Genomic DNA, 27,195 nt, shown 5'->3' with positions numbered 1-27,195 from the left:
GTGTATATTTATAATGTGAATGGATTCTAGGAAACAAGAAACAATAGAACACTTATTTCTTTATTCACACTGCACTGCTTTGTTTGAATGGAAACAGGCTGTTAAGAAAATAAGGTTAGTATCACTGCTAACACAACAGCAGCCTTTACTCAGGATAGTTGTTAAGTTTGATCTATACTCAGTGGGCAAGAACAATCTTAAAATCTGACCCAGTTTTAGACTCATAACAGAAAATATTTGTAGGAACACACTTTGTGTGTTTCTGTTATATATAAACTTCCTGTTGGTGAGCCAACCTTTAACATTCAATGGACAGTTTACCAGCAATATTTATAAGGCAAGAAACTAATTTCACATTTAACTTTTCTACAGTATGTGTGGTTATTGTTTATGTCCTTTTTAGGGCTGGGCACTTTAACGCTCTATTATCGTGTTTACGCCTTAATTAATTAAAGCTGACAATTATTTTATCACACGTTAATGCAGTTTTATTATTATTATTTTGAAAGTCCGTTGCTCACTGGCTCTGAATACACATACAGTCAAACCATGGGTCACAGGAGAGGTGGGATCAGCCTGCAAGTCACCCACCCAAACAAGCAGTGGAGGGAGGCTTCGGCAGCCTACGCTGGATGACAAGAGACAAGTGCTCCTCGAGTAAACGGTTAAATGGTTAAAGTTAAAATTATAGACTAATGTTACATAACTTTACCTGATAGGCCTTCATCTAGTTTGGTGACCACTTCACCTCACTTTAACATTGACTGTTTATGCTGCTCCCTGATAAAAGAGAAATGTTTCCTACCTGTTCAGAAAAAACACAAGAAAACAGATTTATCAACCTGTTGCTCAGAAGGTGCCTGTTATGATGTTATGATTGTGGCTGTGGACTCTAACTTGTTTTAACAAGCTAGATAAAAGGTAATGCCCTGGCAGTGGCAAATAGCTTTGGTTTAATATTTTATATATTTAATATTTTTGATTACATTAAAGTTTAAGTTGAGATTTATTTAGTGCTACTGTGTAAAGGGAATTCTGCTGGTAAAAAAAACCTTATTTGTGTTTGCAAACCATATGTTATTGCACTTTTGTGTAGCAGTAGAAGTTAAAAGTGCGCAATACACTACTTTAGAATTCATTATTCAATTTTGCGCATAACTATGCGATTAAAAATTTTAATCGTTGCCCAGCACTAGTCCTTTTGTTTCCTGTTTTTTATTGGTAGAAAAAATAATCAACAACTATTTTAATAACTGATTAATTGTTTGAGGTATTTCTTTTAGTGTTCTCTGGTTGCAGCTTCTTCAGTATGAGGATCTGCTGCTTTTATCTGTTTTATAATAACAATAATCAAAATTGTTTGTGAATGCAAAGATTTTTGCTTAAGAATGTGACATGTCAGATCATACCTCAGGACATTAATGTACATTTTCCAGGAAATAAAGGTGATGAAATGTTCGCTGTGATGGATTATATATTTCGAACAGCTTTCAACTCTCCGCAAGTTAATTTTCAAAGCGCATTAAACACACAGAAACCACTGGCTGCCTGGAAGGAAGAAAATCAATTTTAAAACTTCAGGTTTGCTTTATAAAATGGTCTGCAATAATTTTATCTGTATTCGATCTGTAGTTAATTGTCATCAGCATACAATACCACCAGTGTAGTCCTTGAAGACTCTGCCTTTGCTATATAGATGTGACTCACACACCAGAGGGAAGTGAGTATGTTGTAATATGAGTTCAGGTGCGGTGGTGAAGAGGGGAAAGGGTGCATGTGTGTGTTTGTGTGAGCTTGTTGGGGTTAAAGGAGGGGTTGGAAGGAGCGTCTTCTTACACATGTGTGTGTTTAGAAAGCTGGTGTTGACACAGACACAGCCGCTCCATTGTCCTTCTCCATCTTTAGTCAGGATGTTTGAGGGACGCCTCATCGCTTGGCTCCCTCTAATCTCTGCTGGAACCAAAAACCCTGCGGCTGGAAGGCCTCGGCCAACGAGGACGCTGTCAGCACCAGGACAAGAGAGGCACAAGTCGGGGAGGATAGCTGGGAAAGTTACTGTTGAAAATTATGGAGCAGTCAATTACAGATTACTCATGAGCTGGTTTAAAATTGCAGGCAGTAAAATACGGACCCACGGGATTACACTAAATCCGCCAAGTAATCCTCTGATTTAATAGCTTTTGATTTAGTTTTGTCTTTTTAATATAAAGTTTGAATTTTAAATTTAAAGTTAAATGAACAACTGAACTTCAGTAGACATAGCTTAACATTATAGTGATATCATCCATCACTGTTATCACTCACCATTTTCTTTTTCCTTTAAATGTTTCCATCTAAATGTTAAATTTAATGGCCTGGATTTAAAAAAAAATCTGACAAATTACATTTGCCATTTTAATAATCAAATTTACTGCGGCTCCATGATATGTATCCTGTTACCCGGGCAACAAGGTGAAAGAAACACTGAAACACAGAAAGGCTGTTCAGGAACCCTGGAAATTCAATCCAAATCAATTAGCCTGAGTAGTGCAATAGTAGCGCTAGCAAAGACCCTTAATTAAAAACATTTTGCAGCAGAGTTTGCGCTTCTAGCCTGAAATGCTCGATTTCTAGTCATGGCAGAGTGCACAGTGACAGTCAGCATCTGGCATTTGCTCGAGCAAGTGAACTTGAATCTAGGAAGGGCAAGGCTGCACCTCGCTGACCTATAGTTGACTTCCTTCTTTCCTCTTTTCCTTTCATGGCTGAATATTACATGAACATGTTTTTAATTTCAACTGATTTCAAGGAACAGGATATTTCTTCAAGAGCAATTGAAAATATAAATGTACGATGTACGTGTTAAGGTCAGATTGACAGCAGATTGACTTTGATTTTCTCTAGTGTTGTCCACTGTGAGGGACAGAGCTGATGTGAATTGCAGATTTTAGGTGGATTTTCATGAAGAGGATTTTTTAAATCAAAAATTAAGAAAGCTATTTAGAAAATACACAAAAAAGTAGTGGGCCCATAAAAGAGGTAAACTAATACAAAAGTTGATGATGATAGTGTTGTTTAATATTGTTAGTACTGATGCTATAGTGATGTCCTGTGACTGATCAATGGACTGCGCACCACCCCGAAGGTAGTGGAAAATGTTTGGTTAAGTGAATAAAGCATGGTGTACTGTAGAAGGGTGGTGATGTGTTACAATTAGACATGGAAAGAAGGAGTAGTGACACAAAATGCACCCATGTCCTCATCAGGAACATGCCCTCTTCCACAGAGAAACAGCGCTGTTTTCTTAATTTTAACAGCTTTTAAAGATTAATTATTCAATTTAAGCATCGTGGCTCATAATGTTCAGTAGGTTGGGTTTTATCCTGGAGGAGATGGTGGTGGCCCCCAGGAAGGCGATATAAGTGGATTCATTTCAAGATGCCTGTTCCTCCGAAGACTTTATTAGATTTAGTTAATGAGCGAGCATGGCAGGCCGACTGGCTGAGCGCAGGTTGGGGAGCTGGAACGTAATTAAGCAGTGAGTCTGACGATGCCACTGTTATACACTTTGATTAAAAACACGTTCAACAGCTAATCTCCAACAAATTAAAGCAGTTACATCGTTTGGCACGGTCACCTTTGGTTTTCTCCTCAAACGAGCAAAATCCCCCTTTCTTTCTGTCTCTACCGCTCACACCACTTGTACACCTACTACCCCCCCCACTTCACCCTCCCTCTCCCTGTCTGCACCCTAATTCGCCATGGTAAGTAGGTGTAGCTACATGCCAGGTCCACCAGCCAGTCGGCCTGTCTGAGATGCAGTTAACCCTTGTGGGTTTTATGTCTTCCATATGCCCTGCTGGGGCCTTTATGGCTGGACTGTGTAATACTGGAGAAGCCTGTATATTTCCAGGCCAGCACACACAAGTCTTCTTGTCTGAGCTATAATGAGTGTTAGTATAGATTTCCTATGGCTCAAACACTAGGCTTAATTGACCTGAACAGCTCTGAGTGACTTGGCACCTCCCGTCTCAACCTTCCCCTCCTCCCTCAAACCCCCCCTCAAGACCTTTCTCTGGGACAAAGAGGCTTTTGTCCCCGGGCCTGCGCCACAGCGCTCTAAACCTTTGTTGACTGTTTCTGTCTGACAGAGCAAATAGATCTGGCCTCCTTTTGTTTATTGTCATTTTTGAAGTTTGAACAAAGTTTATACAAAGCCCCATTTTCTGACGTTGTTTGCTGCCTGCAGGGGGATAACACAGGAAAGACAAAAAAATGGGTTTATTGTTTGTTGAATTTCTGACTGTCTGCTGCTGTCTAACCTCTTATCTTCTCATCTCTCTCCTTTCACTTCCTCTGTCTCTCTCTCTCTCTCTCTCTCTCTCGCCCTCCCTCCATTGCTCGCAGGGATCACATATACACGGTGGACACTGACACTGCCAATGGTGACGAGATCTTTTTCAGTAAGGTGAGTGAGACGTCTGTCTCTTTGAGGACGTGTTGTTCTCAGCGCGCTGTGATTGACAACGTAACCCTAATAACCCAGCTCTGCGTGCTGCTGTGTGTTTATCTGTGCACGTGGGTGTATATGTGTGCCTGCCAGCGGTCTTACTCACCCGCTCACTGGTGTGAGTCTGCCGTGCGACCCTGTTAAGAAGATTATCCAATCAATCAGCTAGCAAACCACCTGCGTCATCCACGCTCATCAGTGGGACAGTGGAAGGTCTGATGGCTGTGAAACGGAAGCTGAGAGGACAGTGGAGGAAGTGTGTGAGGAGGAGGAGGAGGGGGAGAGGGAGGAGGAGGGGAAGTGGATAGAAGAAGATGAGTGGGAAAAAGAGAGGGAAGAAAGGACAAAAAAGAGGCAAAGGTAATATAAGATGAATTGCAGAGGAGCGAGAAAGACAAGATGGATGCAGAAGGGAAAAAGATCCCATTGTATATATTCAGATTATTCAGAAAGCATCTCATATTTACATAGGCCCTCGGCTGTAATAACCCACTCTCCATTCCATTCCAACCACTCCTCGCTGGCATCACTTGCCCTTTACATAATGCATGCAAACAGAATTCAAACAAGGCCATTTTTGTGTATACAACAACCTGCCATCCCTCCACCTCATCCACTTCAATGTCAAAGCCTGGCGAGTGGGTCTTAATGAGAGCAGGCTGCAGATGAAAGGCTGGTGAGAGACGTGTAGATTGATTGATGACTGAGGATCTTTAATCAGTGGCTGAGCTCCAACCATGTTGTACAACAGCAGTGGGTGCGTCATGGTCTGAACAAGCGGATCAGCACTGACCCTCGGCCAAACAGGGGAGGGACGAAGGGTGCTGTATGAGTGTGTATTTAAGTGTGTGTTTACCAGATATAACTTAGCATTGACTAGTAAGTGCGTGTGACAATGAAAGAGAGATTATACGTACGTGAGTCTGTAGTTGACTGGTAGGTATGGGTTAGCACTGACGTGGTGTGTGTGTGTGTGTGTGTGTGTGTATGTACAAGGATGGCCAACCCATCAATCCACAGAAATGCGCTCACAGCTCTGAAGCGGGATCTGTCCTTGGACAGACTTTGTTCTGATCTGCGGTCAGTATCGTATTTCCTTCTCCCTGGCAGAGAATTAGAAGTTCAAGGAGGTAAACTGATCTCCAATCAGCACTTAGAATAAAGTTCACCTCAGAGCAGGTGCCTCATTAGGAGAATCAATGCTGGAGCATCTCAGATGATCATTATTGATCACAGTATAGATTGGTTATTCAGCTTTATAGTGCCTTCTATTTTTTTTCTCCTACCTGAATGTTTATCTTGTCTGCTTTCTCCCACTCCTTCTCTCATTATCGCCTTTACTTGCATATTTTTTCCCCAGAAAATGACATGGAAGTCCAGACAGGCAGACGTGGACACCTGCAGAATGAAAGGGAAACATAAGGTAGAGAAAACGAACACACACCCACAACAAACACAGAAACACTGCAACCTCTGTGCTTACATCCGAACTTCATTTATAGAACAAATGTCACTCAATTAACAAAACAACAACAACAAGTGAATCAAGCATTATACAGGGAAGACAAGCTGTAACAGATGTCATTTCCCAACGCCTCTCTGTTTCTTTCTCTCTCTCTCACACACACACACACACACACACACACACACACACACACATGCACAGATACATTAACATACAAAGGAGACCCTGCAGGTGCAATAACACACTCTCTGCAGTTCATATAACCTTCTTCTATCACAATTTATAGAGCACATCAGTGAGAATTAAATGGCAGTAAAATTGTTTTTTGTATGGTATCTACTTCAAGTTTTGGCAAAACTGTGTAAAATGAATAATGATTTAATTTCTATAAAGACATTTTGCATGTAATGCACCCTGCATTACACGCAAAATCAGCAGTAAATATGTCTTAATGTACCATGAAGAAATGCTACATTTCATGATTATATGCTTGATGGTTGTTACGCATGCCTCTCACTTGACTGTAGAGCATTAAAGGCTGTGCTTCAAAAGGAGAAAAAAAAGAAAACAAATCTTGTTTTAAAGACCAGATGCTATGTTCAGTGTAAAAGTGTTTATTGTTAAAGACACAAATGTCACCATGGACTTCCTTCTTCTTTCTCTCTTTCTTTCTCTCCTGGCCTGCGCTCCCTGAAGGATGAGTGTCACAATTTCATTAAAGTCCTCCTGCAGCAAAATGATGACACCTTATTTGTTTGTGGAACAAATGCTTTTAACCCCTCCTGTCGAACCTACAAGGTAGGAACGCACACATAAAAACATCTTTGGTTCTCTTTGCCCTTTTTGTTACCTCAGTGACAGACATAATGTGCACATACATTCTCTTAATACTTCTATTATCTATATCTTCTATCAATGTTTTTTTCCTCTGTCACACACTCACACACACGCTCAGGAACTATGTGGGAGTGTAGGGGGGGTTAAGCTATGAAGCAATGGACATAGATGGATGACTTTCACAACTCAACAGGCCCTCCTCCTATGTCTTTAGCTCCAGGTATACTTTGACATGCTTGATTTAGAAGCAGAAAAACCGAACTACCTAGCTTCTTGCATAAACACACACACTGAAACGCAAGTGTCCTGTCCAATCTAAGAGTCCTGTAAACGGGTGCCTTGCTGGCCGTATTCATGCGGGCGTGTCCAGAATAGTTTCAAGATTCCTTCAGGAAAAGCAAAACCACCTTGTGAAGATACATTTTAATGACCTCAGGTCAAGAAGGTGAGCAGGCAGACATTAAGATTGCATTGATAAAAATAGAGATGTCAAGAAAAGATAGACATGGGGAGAAAAAGAGAGAGTGACATACAGGGAAGCAGATGTACAAAAAAACTAAAGATTTTAAGGCATACAGGCTGGCATAAAGAAAAACATAAGAAGCAGACAGACTGTCTTGAAACTGCTGCTCAAAATGTCCCATTTTCCCCCTTTCTCTGTGACATAAATTGGATGTTTTTAGATGCCTTAGTGTGAAAAGAGAGCAGCATTGCCATTACAATGAGTACATATTAGCTCATTGACAAGACAATTTAAACTATTTCTGCAAGCTGCAGCAGGTGAGCTGAACAAGCGTTAGGACAGCAAAACATGACACTGGAAGAAGATAGTTTAGTTTAACTGGTGATTACCAAAATTTGATCAAACTTTAAGGCACATACTATGACCTGAAATATGCTCAAAATTAACAAAAGTGCAGGAAACATGGTTTCAAGATCATACAGGCAAGAAAAAAAGATGTAGGAACAATCAGACAGACAGGCACACAATAAGAAAGACCAGAGGACAGACAGGACGACTCAGCAGAGGCCCTGTCCTGAAGGGTGTTATTGTTTCGTTTGTTAGGATGTGAAGCAATGGTCACAGCACATGGAGATGTTATCTAGGTGGCCTGTGGGGAAAACCTGCTTTGGTTCACTAGATCTGTTTACCAGAGAAACAAGACATCTCCGCTCCGTTGGCTTTGTGGTTCAGCATGCTAAGCACACAGAGTGGATGTCTTTCAATTCACTGACTCCTCCTGCAGGGAAAGTGGAATTTATTTCCCTGCATTTATCAGGCGTGGTTAGCTTTTATAGCTCCACCGGTTATGGTTTCAAGGTTTGTGTCTTAGCTGTTAGTGCACCGATATCGCTGCTAGTCTAGAGTTAAGGGGAAGTGATGGGAAGTGTTGTAAAACACAGTGAGGCTTGGTAAAATGGCCACACACACACACACACACACACAATATATATATTTACTGTGCAAACATAAAAAAAAAATCTGTGTATACTGCATTATATATATATATATACTGCCCATGATGGATGATGTTAACCTGATGTCAAAAAGAACGAGGAATAAGAAAAAAATGTCTAGTAATTGTGTGAAAAGGAACACACCTGTTCACAACAATATGATAAAATACAATTATTTATAAAAAAAATTTTCCACGTTTCAAATGTCCAATTAGCCCTTAGTCAGTTTAATATGCTTGGAACTGCTGTTTCCCACTGACCCTGTAATTATTATTTAGTTGAATAAAAAAGAACTAAAAAGATATTTTAGTTTAGAGATAATTGAATGGAATCAATATACAATATTAAATATATTCTAAATGTGAAAGGCTATCAAAAGAATTAGATAGTGACAGCATTTAAAATGTAAAAATTACCTATGTGGATTACTTGCTCACAAACATGCAAATGCACATACACATGCCTGGGCACATGTGTAGGGAAAAACAGACGTGTGTATGCACCCATAGAAATACTGACAACTGTGCAAACAAGCAAACATACAACACACACATTTTACAAAATCATCAGACACACACACACACACACACACACACACTGCACTGCTGGCAGGCTGGCAGACTCTCTGGGCAGATACCAGGCCTTTGATGGCGTGCTGGGTTCATCCACTCTGTTTGGTCAAAAGTGTGTGTATGTCTGTGTGTGTGTGTGTGTGTGTGTGTGTGTGTGTGTGTTAGTGGTTAAATCCACCTTGGCCACAGTTTGCCTCTCCATCTCCCCAGTGTGACAGCTCTGAAAAGAGCTTCTGTTTCGGGGCCAGCCTCATCCCACATTAATCAACAACGCTGCAAGGGTGAGCGGGAGGGATGGGGGGAGCAGAGGTAGAGGGAGACAGAGGGGGCAGAGAGGGCTCCCATCCAAACCAGCAACGCCCCACGCTGTCTTCTGTCACCTTTGCTGGTTACCTCTTTATTTTTATCTGAGTCTGTCTCTTCTTTTGATTGTCTTTTTTTATTTTACAAATTTTTTCTCTTCATTATTTTCACTTCTCGTTATCCGCCCTTCACCTTGTGTTGGTGGCATCAACACAAACCACACACACCTTGGCAGTCATGGCAAAGTCCTCTCCCTCGGCACCTCAGAGCACCCAACTCCCTCCCTCTTCTTCTATTCATCCTCCCCCCTCCTGTCCTCCTCCCTCTCTCCTCCAATCCTGCCAACCTCAATTCTCCCTCTCCATTGCTCCCACCACTCTTCCATCTCTCCCTCTGTTGCTTTCTCCCTCTGTCACTCCCTTGCTGCGTTGTAATAATAAACACCCCATCCAGCTGAGCTGATATATGACTGGAGTCAGTTCCATTGCATGTTGCCGGGCGAAGCGGGGGGAATCAGTGGGGAGGCTTGGAGGCAGTGGGTCCCAGGTGATGTGTCCTCGACTTGATAATGGTGGACTGAGGAGTACTGGGAAATTTCATCTGTGCCAAGTCTTTGCATTTTAAAAATCACTAATGCACACAGAGGAATTTATTGTAATCAGCAAGGTGAAAATGCATCCATTCATGCCTTTCTATACTACAGCTTTTCCAGAAGCTGTTTGAAATAATGTTCATTACAAAGAATATTAAAAGCATACAGTGTTACAGGTAATTAATTAATAATGTGCATCAGCAAAGACACAAACGAAATTATTGTCATATTTGAGTAATATTTGTTCACCATCCTTGTTCATAATAATCAATAATTTTAGAAGTTGACTCCAGGACTCTAGTTTTCTGCTCGGGTGTAAAAGATGGTCAGGGAAAGGGTTGCAGGTTGCAGAGAAATGGGCCACAACTATTAATCTCCCAGGAAGATGTGTCCTTGTTTGGTTTACATAACCGCTTCTGGCCCAGGTGTGAACTTATACACCTGACCCTTATAGATGGAAAAGGTTGTGCAGGTGGAAATATGGATTGCATACAAATGTGTGGGGACTCAGCTCAGCTGCAAACTGTAGGACACCAATCCGAAAATGTATTAACATACCAGGTTTCAAGATCTGTAAAAGAAAAAATTTGGGGCTGCCCTTTTTGCCACCAACAATTAGGACAAAATCATACATCACAATCATGAACCAGTTACACCACAAAGTTAATTTGGAACTGCTGTCACAGAAAGTCGGTTTGCATAAGGATACGTCTCAGAAAAAAATAAACAAGGAAACACTTTCAAGCAAACAGTTAATAAGTGGCTCAGTTTACCCTAAGTTTGTCCTCAGTAAGATTTCACAAATCCTTGAGCGATGATAAATAAAGCCTATAAAGGAGTCATAAAAACAACGGAGACAAGGGAAGCAGAATGTGTCCCTCACCCTCACTACTGAAGCCGATGCTGAACCAATTATAACACTCCTGATGGGCATGTTTTGGATCTACATTGTGTTTGTCTAATTAATTAGCATATAGCCTATGGAAAACACCAATGAGTTGTTGTAGTAATTAATTCATCTAGATACACTGCACCCCGAGCCAAGGTTACTGTACATTTGTCTGCTAAGCTACAGTAGATCCCTACAGAACAGTGTGTAGTTAAGGCAGTGCTGACGAAGTGTGACAGCACTACTGTTCCCTTCCCATTAACTTTGAATTGTGTTTTTTTGCAGCTAGTGGAGTTGACAGCATAATATGGTTTGCCTGGTAAACAAGGTAAACAAAAAAAATCCATCAGGCTGTTCAAGCATCACAGTTCTTTATGGTAATGTTTAAAAATGTGGTGGTTCAGTGTAGCAGTTTTATGGCTTACTCTTGCCCATTTTTAAAATATCGAATATTGCTTTGGACAAGGCTAACAGGAGCAAGTGAGCACTCAGCTGTTGTTTCTCCGCACATGCCAACTTGACAGGAGACTGGAGCTATACGTATATCTGCGGGGAGTGCCTTCCTCTGTTCAAACGGCAGGAATAGATCAGTGACAGCCAGCCAAGCCCAGTAGACGGAGGTCATTGCCTCGGTGAAATCAACTGATGCGATGGAGGGGTGGGGGTAGCTGCTGTGGCGTGAGAGATATGTGATGTGTGTGTATTTGTGATGTGTCAGAGAAGGAGGGAGTGTTTGTATTCGGTGGCAGACACAGAAGCTGCTGACGTTTCAAGCTTAACCGAGTCACCCCGTCGCGCTGTACATCCAGATACTCTGATTCAGTGGACGCACCTGACCTTCAGCTACTCACGTCCCTTATGATTAACTCAGCCTAATCTATAATTACAGGCTCCCCTGTCTAATAACAATATATATCTTCAAACTAGCTCGCCTCCATATATTATCCTCCTATAATTTCTGAAGAAACAGAAGGAATGAAACATCGAGAAATGTACTGCGGCTGGTGGTTCTGTGTTTGTCGTAAAAGGTCACTTGTAATTTTCTCTGCCAAATCAGCCTCAACAATTTCTCTGGCAGGCTTTTCCAGCATTGCGCCGGAGTGTGTGTGACCTTTTTAGTGGGCAGATGATAACCGTTTCCGCTGAGACAGGAATAGAAAACAAAATGACCTGTTTAGAGACCAGAAAGGGCGGCGTAAGCAGTTTGCATCCTTGGCAAGCTACACTCCTCTTTGTCAAGAGAAAGAGAGAAAGTGAGAGAGCGAGAAAGTACAGTATGAGAGAGATAGAAACAGAGATAGAGAAGAAAAATGACAGTATATTGTGAACTCCGTCCACAAACAGTGTGTTCAGTAATCTTCCCTGACCTCAGCCTCTGGCCAGTGCAGTATGGCTCTCCTTCTCTTCTCTCTTTTGTGTGTGTGTGTGTGTTTGTGGGTATCAGTGGTCTTTAGCCAGGGTGTCTGAAGGCGTGCTGGGGAAGACAAGCCAACCCGTGGTGGGATGACACTGACCTTTAACCCACATCTGATCATCCGGCATGCACTGCCATTCGTACTGCAACTAAACTGGGCGCAAAACAAGAAAAGCTTGTCTAAATTCCAATTCACAGAAATCCTCCCACTAAGTCCTAAACTAGACCAGTAGTGCGTCCTAAACAATGCACAAGGCATCAAAATAGCTCATGGATATGGGAGTACTGAGTGACAAAATTAGCTGCAAGTTTGGATAAAATTCACTGCCAGTGCTAAGAAAAGAAAACTTTTACATTGCCTAGGTGCAGAAATTAAAACTAGGATCTCTCCTGAAATAGACCAAATCAGGGAACAAGTCTTGCCCAAGGAAAAGCTCTTAGCACAAGACAATGTTGAGGCTGCAAAACATAAAATAATGACTACTGTATGATTTACTATTTAAAAACATCTGTGGTTTAGTAAAAATTTTTCACGTTCCCTGCTCAGGGCAGTATGCTCACCCATTTTTCCTCTGCCCATTTATTTCTTCTTCACAGCAAATGTACAGACTTTAGAAATCAGGGCAGGGGAAAGCACTCCAGTAAATGGGTTAAAGATCTGTCTTGAGGGTTGTTAAAACTGTTCTTTAACACCACTACAGTTGAAGGATGAATGATGGCAGAGGGAAGCAAACCATATCCACCCATACTGTGGAACATGTTGCTGTGGAAAATGTCAGTTTTTTTAATCTCCCTCCATGACAGTTTCCCAGATACTCCCAGATATGCTGCTTTGACAACTCTCAGTAGGACACCAGAGTGGCATCCATGGGATAGTAGTTTAGGTCAGAGTTAGATGGACACACTCCTGGGCTGGGTACCACAACCTTTTGGGACTATTTTATTATGACTCACACCGTATTTCTCCACTTAAACACAATATTTTTGTAGTAGTGCCTTCAGATTGTCATTGTTCTGACATTTGAGCACATTTCTCCTTTTCCCCATCTAGATCTTTTCCTCCAGCTGGGAACCAACAGTTTCCTGTCTAAGTTGTATTTTAAGTCTATTGTTTAGTTTGACAGCACTACATTGTCTTGACCCTCTGCTGACCTTTCACCTCATTTCTGACCCTAGATGGACACCCTGGAGGCACTGGGAGAGGAGATCAGTGGGATGGCACGCTGCCCATATGACGCCAAGCACGCCAATGTCGCTCTCTTTGCTGGTGAGATTAAATGCTTCTCTACATGTCAAATTAAAAAATCATTTATCTGTATTTTAAGTCCTTGATTCCGTTTATCATCACCGAGATTTTCAATCTTTAAGTCCTTTCCTGTGGCTTAACATGAGAGAAATTCTTCACAAATTTCCGTTAGCTGAAAACAGATTAAGAATGTGTGATACTACTACAACTCATTGACTGCCATGAGGCAAACATTCATCATAATTTTCTCCTATCTGCACTTATTAAACATCGGGATGTGTTTGAGCTAGATGGGAAAGTTGAGTCTATTTGAGCGAGGGGATTAGTTGCGGTTGTATTTAATATTGTTCTTAATACCCTGAGGTTTATTCTAATGGCAATGTACTGACAACATGTCAAGAAGGAAAGCCAATGTGTGTTACACACACTAAAGCAAATCTGCGAACTCGAGGGCACATTTGCTCTGCATCAAGAAATCGCTGCTTTTCAGAGCCCTTTGGAAACGCATCAATAGTACAGAAAAAACCCGGAATAATCTTTCTTTTGCTTTTATTGTACTGTTTTGACGTCCTCTTTGTCTCTCGTTCACGTTCAATTAAATTGCACAAGATCAAAAATAACTCACAAACGCATTGGATTAGAATGAGTCAGCTTTCCGTTGGCGGGGTGCGATTCTTCTGGTGCAACGGATCCGCAGGCTGCTAAATACATTCAGTCCCCGTTATTATTTGCTGTGAACCGATTTATGGCGGTATTGATGAGCTGTCCCTGCCTGTTTAAAGCTGAGGAGGAGAGTAAACGCCTAGCTTGACCGGTTAATGTGTAGCAGAGCTGTTTGGAAGGAGCTGGAAGAACTGAGTAATCAAGAGGGTTCCTCTGACTGCTATCCTTTCAATTATGTAGTTTGAGTTTCCACTGTGGTTATAGCCAAGGCAGGCTGAGGTCACGCTGGCGGTGGATTGTGTTCTTGAAGCATGTGTGTGTATGTACGTGCATGTAAGTATGTGACTGTGGGACTTTAAGACTTTGTGTGTGTGAATGTAGGGCTTCAGTGTTTGTTTGTGCTTTTGAAGTGTGTTTGCTAGAGAGTGAGCAATTACAAATGTGCAACATGTTTGAGTGTGTGTACAGACTGTTTGTTGTCCATCAGAGAGTCTCTTCGGTTTGTGTGATTCATTCATTTTCCAGGTCTGAGCCATCTGAAACATGTTTGTGTATCCAGCCACAGAGAGCAGGAATCTCTGAGTGGCTTTATGTGTTTTTCTCTTGACTCAACTTTACTCTCTTCACCATCGTTTATGACTCGCCGTCTTTCTCTCTTCATTCTTCTCCCCTCTCCATCTTTCTTTCTCATTGCCCTTTCCGTCTCTGTGTTCCCACTCCAGATGGCAAGCTGTACTCGGCCACTGTAACAGACTTTCTAGCGATCGATGCGGTCATCTATCGTAGCCTAGGAGACAGCCCGACTCTGCGCACTGTCAAACACGACTCCAAATGGCTGAAAGGTGAGTGTGGGACACGCAAACAAATTCTCTGTGGTTGAAAAGCACCAAGCTGACTGACAAGTTAGAAAACAAACTTGGGTTTCGACATGCATGCTTGACTGTGTGTTTGTGTATTTGTGAATTTGTGATTTATGATTTGTGTGTATATGCGTCTTTGTGCCTCTGTGTATGAATGTAGGTATGAAGAGCAGGGGCGCTTATGCTAATGCCACACGCTCTGTTTGATGCAGTACATTTTGCCAACCTGCCCTTGTAGAGTTGATGTTGCCAGGAAATTGCTCTGCCCCAGGGAGAAACAAGCCAGAAGTCCAGCCTGTCAAAACTCAATATAGAGATCCCTCTTTCCTTGAATGCAAATTGTTTCGCTGATGTGATGGATGATAGATTGAGGCACTCATGGCTCACAGTTGGTGCTTTTCTGCATAATATGACAGATATACCGGCTGTTTACTGTGAAATATGGTGTCAGAACTGTTTTGCCACGGCAAAACGTCACTTTGGCTGATATTTTCTTTTCGTTTTTTCCTCCTGCAGAGCCCTACTTTGTCCAGGCAGTCGATTATGGAGACTTCATCTACTTCTTCTTTCGGGAAATTGCTATGGAGTACAACACAATGGGAAAGGTAAGCACAGGCCCTGTTCTCCTGCCATTGTTTGAACGCTAATCAGAGGTGACTTCCTATTTACCAGGAGAATCGGGAAGTGCCTGAGGAAACTAACAGGATGTGGGTGTATCACATAACTGGAAGGAGGCTTTCAGGAGCTTTAAAGTGGCCAAGCATTTTTCAGTAACAGATAAACAGTGGGCAGGATGCAAGACCTAAAATAGATCCAAAACGAAAATTCTGTGGTGTCTTGAGATCCCATTTTGAAGTCTAAATATACTGCTTGAATTGCACGTCCGCATCCGTCCGGTAATGCTCCCATTTGACCTATCGTCTCAATGTTTCCCAAGAGGAATTCCACCCAAATGTCTCAGAGAAATGAGATGGAGTGGAAGACGAAAGGTTTACAGCAAAACAGGCTTTTTCCTCAGGTTTTACACCATAGAGAAAGTAACAGTTTCTATTAATCTCCTCAATTCAGTTTTGGACCCTGCCCTCAGAAAGTTTAATTGGATACCAGGTAGAAGAAAATATGTTATGCAAATGAATCGCTCAATATGTATTTTTCTGAATAAATGAAAGGCAACACACCAGAGAAAGTGAGAAAGAGAGGGGACACGATGAGAACAGAGCGGAGGTAATGAGAAACACAGACATAATGGATTCGCTGCCAGAAGTGACAGGCATGTGTTATACAGAGCATGAATACAGATCAGGCCTCTCAATCTGCTGGGTGTTTTGAAAGCAATGTCAGTATAATTACGCATGTGGTGGTAGAACTGATGGTGCAGAGAGCAATTTAACATTTAGCGAATGATGTCTCCTCATTATTATAAAGTAGATTGGCCTTCCATGACAATGTAATCAGTCATTTATGCTTTATGGCAAATTGTTAAATCTACTGTGGCAGGTTTGTGTTTGCTGTACTTTTGTTTGATTGTTATCTGGAAAATGCAAACGGATAAATATTTCTTTGCAAAAGTGAATTAACAATACTTGAATGAGGTATTTGTTTGCTGTGAGTGATCTTGTTTATGTGTGTGTGTGTGTGTGTGTGTGTGTGTGTGTGGCTAGTGGCTGTGCCCAGGTAACACACAGATAAGCCAGTATTCAGCTATCTGTAGCGAGGAGAAACGTGTGAAACTGAACTTTTATATGTAAAGCTGACACAATTCCACATTCAACTTGACAGTGTCACCTGTTCTGCTTAATACCTTCTATAATCTCACTGCTCTATAATCTCACAGTGAACAGGCCCATGTAGATGTGTGTATCTGTGTGTGTTCGACAGAGTGTGTGAACAAGTTTGTGTGTCTGTGCTTTTGTGGAGGCATTTTTTGTTTGTAATGTATGCACGGGTGACGGTGTGTTTATTTGTGGTTGTCTGTGTGTGTGTGTGTGTGTGTGTGTGTAGAGATCTGGTTTAAATGCATGTTCGCCCCTATTCACACTGTTTACTCTAGGTTGCAATTCCAGGTCAGGGTTAGATTTATTGCTGTTAAGTATAGTGTGACAACAACTAATTACAATACTGACTGCGTGGTCTTACGGCAGAGATGTAATTACAACGCTGGCTCCTATTTGAAGATGTATACTTAAAATTTTCTGTTGCCAGGTGCTGACTCTTTAACAGCATATCACACACACCACTTTACTCTTCTGTGTCTTTAATTTGCTATAAAGTGATGAAATGTTGGATTAAGACACTGGGGTGTCGCCCAAAGATCTTTGTCATAACAGGGCCTAGTGTTCTGCTGGGATTCAAATTCAGAAGTTTCTTATCCTCTGACACTCAGAGTTCGTTCTTGACTTTGTAAACAGCAGTTGAGAAAACAATCTCACCACCAGATTCATTCAGTAGCTATTGCAGAGCGTTTGATCATATAAAATGATGTTTATCAGAAGTGTTAGTTTGCCCAGTTGTCGTGAAAAAAAAAAAGTCTGAGTGCTTAAAGGATTTCTTGTTAAAATTTTAGCTTTTAAGCAGCATGCACAACTGGGAAATCTGCTGATGAAGATCATATAACGCCGTCACAGTTAGTTTATAGAGTATTTGTAACATTTCAACTGTTTCTCTTTGCCTGTAGATGTTTAACAGATTATCAAGCTTACATGTGACAATTCATGAACATACCCTAATCAAGATGTTTTTTGTGCCTAAACTTAACCAAAAGCTTTTATTTGTCAAACTGTTGAATTCTAGAATTTCAACTAATGCACTCTATTAACTATCTGTAGGCAGACTATCCAAATAAAGTGTAACCCTACATTATCTTGAGATTTCTTGTAAGGGTAAGCGAAATATGATAAAGTGATGTTGCTTGAGTCAGTATCACTTGGCTCTGAAGACTACAGGTTTGAAAACAAAAAATATCTGGGGGTGTGAAGTTAGTAAGAGGTGAGTTCACCAGACCTCTGTTCCTTATTTCTGCTTGAGGCTGGCAGCTTAAGGCTTATAAGCCACTACTAGCTTAACACACCTGAAACCCAACCGGCCTGCCGGCTTTCAAGATGCATTTTGGATAATGTAATGTAATCTAAGTTTTTACAAGGAAGAAGAATGCTTGGAATAAGAAAGTTGGCATCTCTGGTTCTGCTGCATCGATATCGTTCCATCCTGTCCACCGGTGTTATGGAAGTGCAATGCTAAATCAGTGGATACTCTTCAGCCACAGACACGGATGTGACATGTGACGTAAGTGACCAATATGTGAGCTATTCAAATGTAACCTTACAACTGTGTGTGTCATGGTCAGGTGGTGTTTCCTCGAGTGGCCAGGGTTTGTAAGAATGACCGAGGCGGCTCGCCCCGTGTCCTGGAGAAGCAGTGGACCTCATTTCTCAAGTCTCGCCTGAATTGCTCCATCCCTGGTGACTCCCACTTCTACTTCAACATCCTGCAGGCTGTGACAGATGTCATCCATGTCAATGGAAGGGACGTAGTGATGGCAACCTTCTCCACACCTTACAACAGGTACCCTGAAGAGCAGGACACTAAAAGAGTCACTGAAAAATCAACACACGTGTACTGAACATTAAGAGGTTTGATGGTAGCAACAGTGTCTCAAATAAGTTCACGTGTGTCAACAACTGTTTTGCACTTTCCATTTATTAACCCGATGATCTTTCTCAGTTTGAAGTGCTTTTAAAAATACCCTCAATTTATCAAATTATGACAGCCTGACCTTTAGTTGCGTGTGCCCCTGCTGTGCCTCTTGGCGACATGTAATTCCTGAGACTACTGGGTCAACATTTACATCTTCTGTCAAAACAGTTTTGTTGCCCTTTTGACGTGCAGGTGTTTAATCTTATTATCCTTTTTACAATTCATATTCAGAACTACTTTCATATTCATAGGCAGGGAGAGTTGTTATCTAAATTGAAAATTACCACAAAGCCATAGAGCTTGGCTGATAGCTCGCACATATTGTAATTTTCCATTTTATGGCTGCTTTTTAGCAGATAAGACAATTGCTTGTGACAATGCAATTGAGCATGGTTAATGGACATTAAAAACCAACGAAGCAGTGCCTCTCAAAATGTCTATAACAGCCAGTTCTGATCCTGGCATTAATATTCCATTTCATAGTTAGGGGGTGAAATTAGGCGCACATTCAGACTATAGGCAGTTCTCAGGGTTTGTGTCGTTTAATTGTCTGTCTGGATGTCTGACTGGGTTGCTGCCTGGTCCAATCACTTGCTAACTGGCTAGCTTGTTCACCATCTTTCTGCCTTGTTAGAAGCCCGATATAGACAGACATATGACTGTATAACCTTCTGTACATATCCAATACAGACAGTAATTACAGTAATTTAGTAGCTAAGCCAAGAAAAAACAGCTCTCTGACCTTGCGCTCTATAATACTGCCCTTGTGTATGCTGTCTCCCCAATGTCTTCATGAGTTTAATCCATGATGCAACAGCCAGAAAATTCAGCCAGCTGAGAGAGATTTCTCTTTTAAAGAAAGACTGATAAAGAAGAAACAATTCCTATTTTCAAGTCTAATTTATGAGAGCAGATGCACGAAAAACAGAAAAGTGACTCAGCAATCTGCTATGCATTGATTCCACACAGACAGAAAGAAGCCAGTGGCTCCGCTGCTATCACAAGATGGGTGTTTTTCCCCTTAAATGAATGGCAATAATAAGATAATCTGTTGTTCATAATTCTTGCCCAACAGTGGACTTGTGATGAACTTTGTTGCCTCAAGCCTTTTGGGGAAACCCAGTCTCGGAGGGAAGGGTTAGGGAATGTGTGTCCTCATGAGGGTGGGCAGGCACAGGCACTGTAATAGACCTACTGTATATGTAGTAACACTATGAACTGATATAATCGCAATGACACCGTAATCAATGGAGAAATAAAATTAAGTGTTACTAGAGTTAGAACAATTAATCAACTGTAGTAAAGGAAATGGAGAAAATTGCAGTGTTTGTCATAACTTCAGAACTTGACACCTCTTACTTTTCTAATATGGCAAAGACTTAACAACATGGTAAACCTGACTGTATCACCCAGTGTAAACATGCAACAACTAAAATGAGCCATTCTCGAGGGATTTAACCTCTCTGAAAGGGGATTGTAAATCCATTTTTATGTCTCCTGGTGATAGTCCAGACTTGGCAAGGTGTTTCTTTGATATGTTCAGTCGAGAGAATTGTTCATGTGGGTTTTTGTGTGTGTGTGTGTGTGTCATGGCAGTATTCCAGGCTCTGCGGTGTGTGCCTATGACATGGCGGAGGTGGCCAACACGTTCACAGGGCGTTTCAAAGAGCAGAAATCCCCAGACTCCACCTGGACGCCTTTTCCTGAAGAGAAGGTTCCCAAGCCAAGGTACAACAGCAGTTAATTAACCACAGCACACACACACACACACACACACACACACACACACACACACACACACATGCAATTCAACACAGTTGCACACACATACAGTACATTCAGTCACACAGTCTCTCTCTTCATTCCTTTCTTCTCACTCCTGTCTCTTTCTCTCTCTCTCACACACACACACACACACACACACACTAGGCCCCCTGATCAATGCACAAGACTTGTTGAATCATGTCTTAATATCACTACATTTTTAACTTATATTGCACCATTTTTCAATACATCCCTTGTTCTTTAATGAAGGATTACACATCCTATGTCACATTGCGTCACAGCCACTTACTGTATGCACACATGCCACCTCTTTTCTAAGCCATTACCTCACCACTCCCCCACACACAGCTGCATCAAAAAAGTATTCAGTATCATAACAATAAATGAACCATGAGATCATTTTACAGATGGCTGGCTAATTCCACAAATGCACCAGCCTGATCAATCTCCCATCTATTGCTTGCTAATTAGTGCGCCAAGAGCTGCTCTCCTATCCTCTAGAAAAAAGCAGATTTACTACAAAGATCTGGGCCACGATAATTATTGGTACCCTGTGTGTATGGGTGTGTGTATGTGTGTGTGTGTGTGTGTGTTCCCACAAGGCTGAGGAGGCGGTTCCTCACCAACAGAGAGCCCATACTGTACTCTCTGAGCATTCATCTCTACATTTTGTGTGAATGAGTGTATATGTGTGAGTTTCCTCAATTAGTATATACTCACGTGTTCATGCTCAACAAGGTCAGACGTTGCAAAGATCAGATATACAGTGATGGATTTCATTACCATAGTCTGGTGCTTTCAGACCGTCTATCTGCAGGCAAACAGACGGAGAGTTGTAACAATGCCACATAGGTCTGGCCCTGCAGCAGACTGTTCCTCCATGTGTTAGACTCTCATACTGAATCATTTACAGGTTTTCAAATTAAGAGATGTCTGTTTGCGTTCTGCCCTCCGTATGTCCACTGACATAAATGTAGCTATAACAAAGAAAATGAGGACTCGCTGTTACTGCCTTTCTTTTTTACAGTGAAAAAAGGTTCTGTAAATGCTGGCACTTAATATAACATTATCAATTTACAGGTTTTTTTTACATTAGAAGCAGTTGACTTAACTCGTCTGTCTAGGGGATTTTTTTTCTGTAATTAAGACCAGGCAAAGTTTTCAAATATGCTCACACTACATGTTTCTTTGAAATTCTTTCCCTGAATACACGTGATATAGATGGAGTTAGGAATGCACAGATTAGTTTAAGGATTTTTCTTCATTATTGGGTCCCCTCTATTCTACTTTTATTTAAAATTGGAAGGAACATTTTCAAAAGAAGATGTATGTACATTTCTCTTGAGTACACTCATATCTATTTTTTAAGTTTTGCCCTTACATGTTGACACTGTCAGACATTCAGTGGCCAGCTGGCTAATATTTCTAGGACCTGGTGTGGATTATGTGGTGGGGCAGGGTATCAAAGACCAAGCAGTAAAAGGGTTTTACAAGCTCTCACAGGTGAGATGCCTGCAAAGGGGATATGCTATCAAAAGCAGCTTCTCTTTTACAAGCAGCTCACCAACTCCCTGTAAAAGTATCAGATTGATAGAATGTCTCAGCGCTTTGCCCCAAGTCCAGATAAAAAAAGACATCTTGTGTCCTCTGATCTGACCAAAACCTAATGGAGTGAGAGTTCAGTAATTTAAGGTTGTACCCTCATTGATTTTACGGAAGTAGAACTTTATGTTTTCTAATGGAAGCCTGGCCTGAAAAATTGCTCATTCCCACCACACTCAATGCCGTGTTTTTTCTTTTGTGCTTTTCCTCCTTCTACTCACCATTTTCCCCCCTCCCATCATCCCTCCTCCTCATTGTCCTCCTCTTCCTCCTCTCCATTTGCAGGCCTGGCAACTGTGCCGGCACTCCATCCATGGAGAGGTACAAGGTATCCAATGAGTTCCCCGACGACACACTCAACTTCATCAAGATGCATCCTCTGATGGACGAGGCCGTGCCCTCCATTGCTAACAGGCCCTGGTTCCTCAAGACCATGGTCCGGTAAGGATTACACACTCCAAAGGCAATCGTCATCAGAGATCCATTGGCCTCTTCAGCCCAGAACAATAATTACGTGAAGTGCTGCTCTGAGAGTCAGGCTCATTAAAACTCAGTAGTACTCCACCACAAACCAGCCGCTGACCTATTTTTGCTGTAGTAGAGGAAACACTGATACGCTACTTGACACTATACTATCTCCCTCCCAGAGTGAATGCATAGTGATGTGATGAAGACTGATGAATTCTCAGTGATGTTTGTCTTTATGCTTAAATGTGTTGGTTAGATTAGATGTCTTCATGCAAAAAGAAATTTCATATTTACACTTATTAGGAAGATGATTCTAGTTATGTTTAGTCTTTGTTGCATACTTGCTTGTTTAAATCCTCTGAGGATATTTCAAAGAGTTTTTTTTATATTCTGTGGTTGGCTTTTCTCCTGTGTTTCTGGAGTTGAGCCCATTTCCCAAAAGCCAGTGCACTGTGGCTGATGCTTTTTGATCATAAAGGTCTGTCTGGCTTTTAGCTACACTACACACAGACATTTCAGCCAGGCACTGGGGGAATACGACTGCACACCGCCATCCCTTTGGCAAGGCAAAAGTAGCTGACAGAGCATTTGATAAAAAGTAAAAAATCTAGTTTATAATTTGAACCTGGTTCTGAATTGCAGCTGCTCGAGCTTTAAGGTTAGGAGTGCTTGCCAGACCCTTGACAAGTCTCAGTGGTGGTAACATCACTTTAAAGATAAGCTACATAAAGAATTTGTCATAGGTTTTACGAATAATTTGCATCATATCATATCTTGTTGCTATTTTGTTGAGGTCTGACCTACATACTGCGCTGGCTTAGTCAGAATATGAACAGCTTTCATCAAGGTAATCCCTACAACTCTTTCTGTTCATTAGTGCACTATACCATACAACCATATTATGGATATCACAGTGTTTCTGTCTTTACATAATCAGCAATCAGCCTATGTTATTTGATTTGAAATGGCACCACAGTGAGCAGAGCCTTGCATGCAAGTCAGAGGCAGTAGTTAAAAGCATTATATAAGCTTAAAAAGCATCATGAAGGCATATGGGGAGGAAGAGGAGTGAGGCCTTTTGTAATATCTGTCACAGTCGCGATGTGGAATACTATTCTTGTGCTGAAGTCAACTGGAAACAAAATCAGTAATATGGTGTGATCCTTGTTACACCCTGAAAAGGACACCCCAATATCCAAGAAAGAGCTTTTGCTGCAAATTTGAAAAAGATTTTCTGTCCTTAGACTTGCTGTGGCAGGGACCTCAGCTGGCTGGGCACAATGAATCAAATAGGTGGGGGAGACACTCTGAAGAATCCCCCTCTTGAGATTTTTTTTATCCTGAATAGGAAAGACAGTGAATGTCTTAGTCCTTGAGATTATATTATTTCGCTGAGATGAAATCCAATTGACACAGTCCTTGGAGCTCCTTTTATGCTTGAATAGATCAAAACCACATTAGACCAGATTGCTGTTATTGTTGACTGGATAAAGCCACAGACACGGAGAATTTTAAGAGATATTTAAAGAAAACAGAAGGGGAGATGGAATAGGAGCACACACTTACTTTCTAGTAAGGTTAAATTTACATTCATCACATCCAAAATCAATTCTGGACATATTCACCAATTTTCGAGTGGAGAACACTCAGTAAACCATTAATGTGGGTTAAAGTGGACTTCCTAGATTTCCGGGTAAACTCTCATCTTTAATCTCTAAATCCCCATCTCCTTCAATCATGAAAACAAGCATTTGCATAACACACTCTGATGTGCAGATATGTACCTTTTTGATAACTTTAAGAGTTTCTTGGACCTGAACCTAATTGAGAGATAGATACCAGCATCTGTGATGCAATGAAATCAGATGGTAAAAATAAATAGCAATAAGAGGTATTTCTTAAAACCTGTTCTTGTTATTTAATGTGTCTGAAGCACACAAGCACGACAGGGCACTGATCCAAAACACACTGACTGGCAGGTGTCTAATTTGCTAACTTGAAAGCTTTTTTTAATTTTTATTTTTAAAATATTTTTTTTATAGATAATGAAACGAAGATTAATTTTTATGCACATCCACCTGGTGCCAAACTGTGTGATCAGCAGCTGTCAATTAGAAAAGAAAGCAGAGCTCGCAACTCTTGTGTGTTGCTCGGGCAACTTTTGTGTAATGTTTTTCTTTTAGGAACTACCTGACATGCCCTGTGGTAATCTGACTGAGTTTCTAATGAAATAACAATCAATTAATAAGATAATTAAGGCTGTGTAATCTCCCCTGCTGTTCCTGATTCACGTGAATGATGGAAGGAACATCAATTGATTGATTGATTATATAATTATTATTTGGGAAATTGCATTCACCTATTTATCTTAATTTCTTTCTAGTTGCTAGTGCCTTTTTTTCATCGATGCAAATTTATCACAGGTTTTTGGATGTGTTCCAGTAGAAAGAGCACTGTATAGAGCACTGGGATAGAGTTCAAAACATTTACATTGAATCCCTGGAGGTGTACTTCATCGCCATCTGTTGCTCTTCTAATGCGCAAAAACTAGATCTTGTTGGTGGGCAAGCTGACTAATGAATTGACTGATTGATTGGTTGATTTATTTTACTTGGTATCCCCTAATTCCAGGTATCGTCTGACACGCATCGTGGTGGACAATGAGGCGGGTCCCCATAAGAACCACACAGTGGTCTTCCTGGGATCTGAGAAAGGCATCATCCTCAAGTTCCTGGCCAACATGAACAATGGCTTCCTCAATGATAGCCTGTTTCTGGAGGAGCTCAACGTCTACAACCCTGACAAGTATGTAGCTCTGGGTGTACATGTGTATGTGTGAGAGAGGGATGGATTGAAATAGAGAAACATGGATACAGTTGCTACAAACAACGGTCAGTTGCTGCATATTTGTATATTAGAGAGTGTGTGTGTGTGATTTTGCATGTTTCCAACCATCTCCCGACTCAGCCAACCCACTAACCCACCAGCTCCATAAGTACCAGTCAGTTCCCCCAACCCAAGCTATATAGTGAAGCCAGCCAGCCAGATGGCTACTCTATCATTTAAAAGAGTTTTATCAGGTTACACTCTGCCCAATCGCAGCTACTAAATTAAAGACATAGACCCTAAGGCCTTGGATAACGTAGTGCTGTGGTTCCCAACCGCAGCAGAGCCCAGCTCCTCCAAAAACGTTGGCTGATTAAAGGAAACACACGCACACACTCTCTCTCTCACACACCGAGGTCTGTGTTTGTCTTCAGAGCCAGCCTGGGATCTCTTGCTAATACATTACACGTGCATTTATGGATGTGAGCATGTTCACGAGCGTATGCGAGCTGGGCAACGTGGGGTGAGCGGGTTGAGCTTTGTTGTGTATTTGGAGTAGAAGTGAATGAGGAAAAATCAGCCACAGTATGACCCTGCCAAAGCAAATATTTAGTCGAGGGGTAATGGATGAGGGGGAACGAATGGCGGCACAGAGGAGAGAGAACAGAACAGAGGAGAGGACCACAGAGGAGAGATGGAGAGAAGCGGAGCGGAGAACATGTTATTGTGTTAGACAGCTGAGAAGAAGAAGGGAAGGAGAGCGAGGACTTGACAGGAGGGCTGTCAAGGTTACCACTGTTTGTTATCCAACACGCTGCGGCCATGTGACGAGCCGAATGGGGGGGATGAAGGGCAGGCCCTGTCTTCTCTCCTTTTCCCTTGCTGTGTCTCCTTTTTGCCTCCTCCATGTATCTCCCTCCTGTTGCCCTTCTCTCCTCTCCTCTCCTCTGTCTCTACAGCTGGGGCCAAGCCATCTGGCTTTAGTCGCGTACAGTAAGTGACTTTGCCCGCAAGCTCCCCTGCCTGGCCGGCTGGATCAGCGCAGGCCCGATTGTCGTGCATTACCCAGGGTAGATGGACTCTAAGCTCTAATTGAGAGCGTTAATGCGGGACCAGAGCGCTGCGAAGGGGAGATTAAATCCCAGGAGTTGTATGGCGGGATGGAGAGAGGAATGAAGGGAGAGAAGGGATAGAAAGCTTGACACGCCCAGAGGGATTAGAGTGCGCTCCTGTGGGGCCGAGTAGACAAAGACGACTAGCAGGGATGGAAGAATAGTGGAGTGGGAGGGGGGAGGGGGGGAGTTACGTTTGTGGGTTTTACAGTTAAGTGCAGTGTTATTGCTGACTGCTCACAGTGCCCATCTGTCTGTTTATCTGTTGTATCTGTATCACCCCTTTGCTTTATCTCTCTTTATCTCCCACTCTGTTCCTGACCCCATGTTCTCGAGCCCATCATTATCTCTGTTCTGCCCTGACCTCACAGTTAGTCTCTCTGTCACATCTTAATCTCCCCCTTTTTATCTCTTTAAATGAATGGTTAAAGCTCATTTTATTACATCTCTCCTCACCAATGTTTTTGAAGACTTTGTCCCTAAATAACCAGATAGTTGAAAGAAAGACAGGAAAATCTTTATTTTACCCTGTTCTCTGTCTTCTTCTCTCTCTCCTCCAGGTGCAGTATAGATGGTGTGGAGGACAAGCGCATCATCGGCATGCAGATAGACAGCAAGAGTCACACTTTGTGGGTCGCCTTCACCTCCTGTGTGGTTAAAGTGCCGCTGTCTCGCTGCGAAAGACATGGAAGATGCAAGAAGTAAGTCTGCTGCTTGCACATGAAATCGTCATTCATTCATTAAAAAAAAAAAACGGCAAATGTTTTGAATCCCTAAAATACTACTACTAATCCATTATACAATATGATGAGTAGCTGATGGTGTGTATGTGTCACATCCAGGTCTTGTATAGCCTCCAGAGACCCATACTGTGGTTGGGTGTCCGAAGGAGCCTGCAGACAGGTGGTTGGCAGCACAAGG

The 27,195-nt window shown here is 41.8% G+C and overlaps 1 protein-coding gene across 2 annotated transcripts in view; it reads left to right on the top strand.

The window, feature by feature from the left end:
* Positions 1–27,195, top strand: part of sema6a (sema domain, transmembrane domain (TM), and cytoplasmic domain, (semaphorin) 6A) — a 104,287-nt gene that overhangs the window by 52,646 nt on the left and 24,446 nt on the right. For both annotated transcript variants that reach the window (XM_038703189.1, XM_038703188.1), the window contains exons 4-15: positions 4,387–4,447; positions 5,850–5,912; positions 6,651–6,752; positions 13,196–13,286; positions 14,651–14,770; positions 15,305–15,393; positions 18,132–18,349; positions 20,078–20,209; positions 22,154–22,309; positions 24,968–25,141; positions 26,835–26,975; positions 27,117–27,194. In XM_038703189.1, the coding sequence (XP_038559117.1) occupies positions 4,387–4,447; positions 5,850–5,912; positions 6,651–6,752; positions 13,196–13,286; positions 14,651–14,770; positions 15,305–15,393; positions 18,132–18,349; positions 20,078–20,209; positions 22,154–22,309; positions 24,968–25,141; positions 26,835–26,975; positions 27,117–27,194 (1,425 nt within the window). The remainder of the gene's footprint in view (positions 1–4,386; positions 4,448–5,849; positions 5,913–6,650; positions 6,753–13,195; positions 13,287–14,650; positions 14,771–15,304; positions 15,394–18,131; positions 18,350–20,077; positions 20,210–22,153; positions 22,310–24,967; positions 25,142–26,834; positions 26,976–27,116; position 27,195) is intronic.

This window comes from Micropterus salmoides, unplaced genomic scaffold (assembly GCF_014851395.1).
Source record: "Micropterus salmoides isolate LMB-PRFRI ecotype aquatic unplaced genomic scaffold, ASM1485139v1 Ms_hic_scaffold_7, whole genome shotgun sequence".
In the NCBI taxonomy this organism is placed as follows: Eukaryota; Metazoa; Chordata; class Actinopteri; order Centrarchiformes; family Centrarchidae; genus Micropterus; species Micropterus salmoides.
Note: the sequence above shows the minus strand (reverse complement) of the source record. Positions and strands in the feature narration are given on the sequence as shown.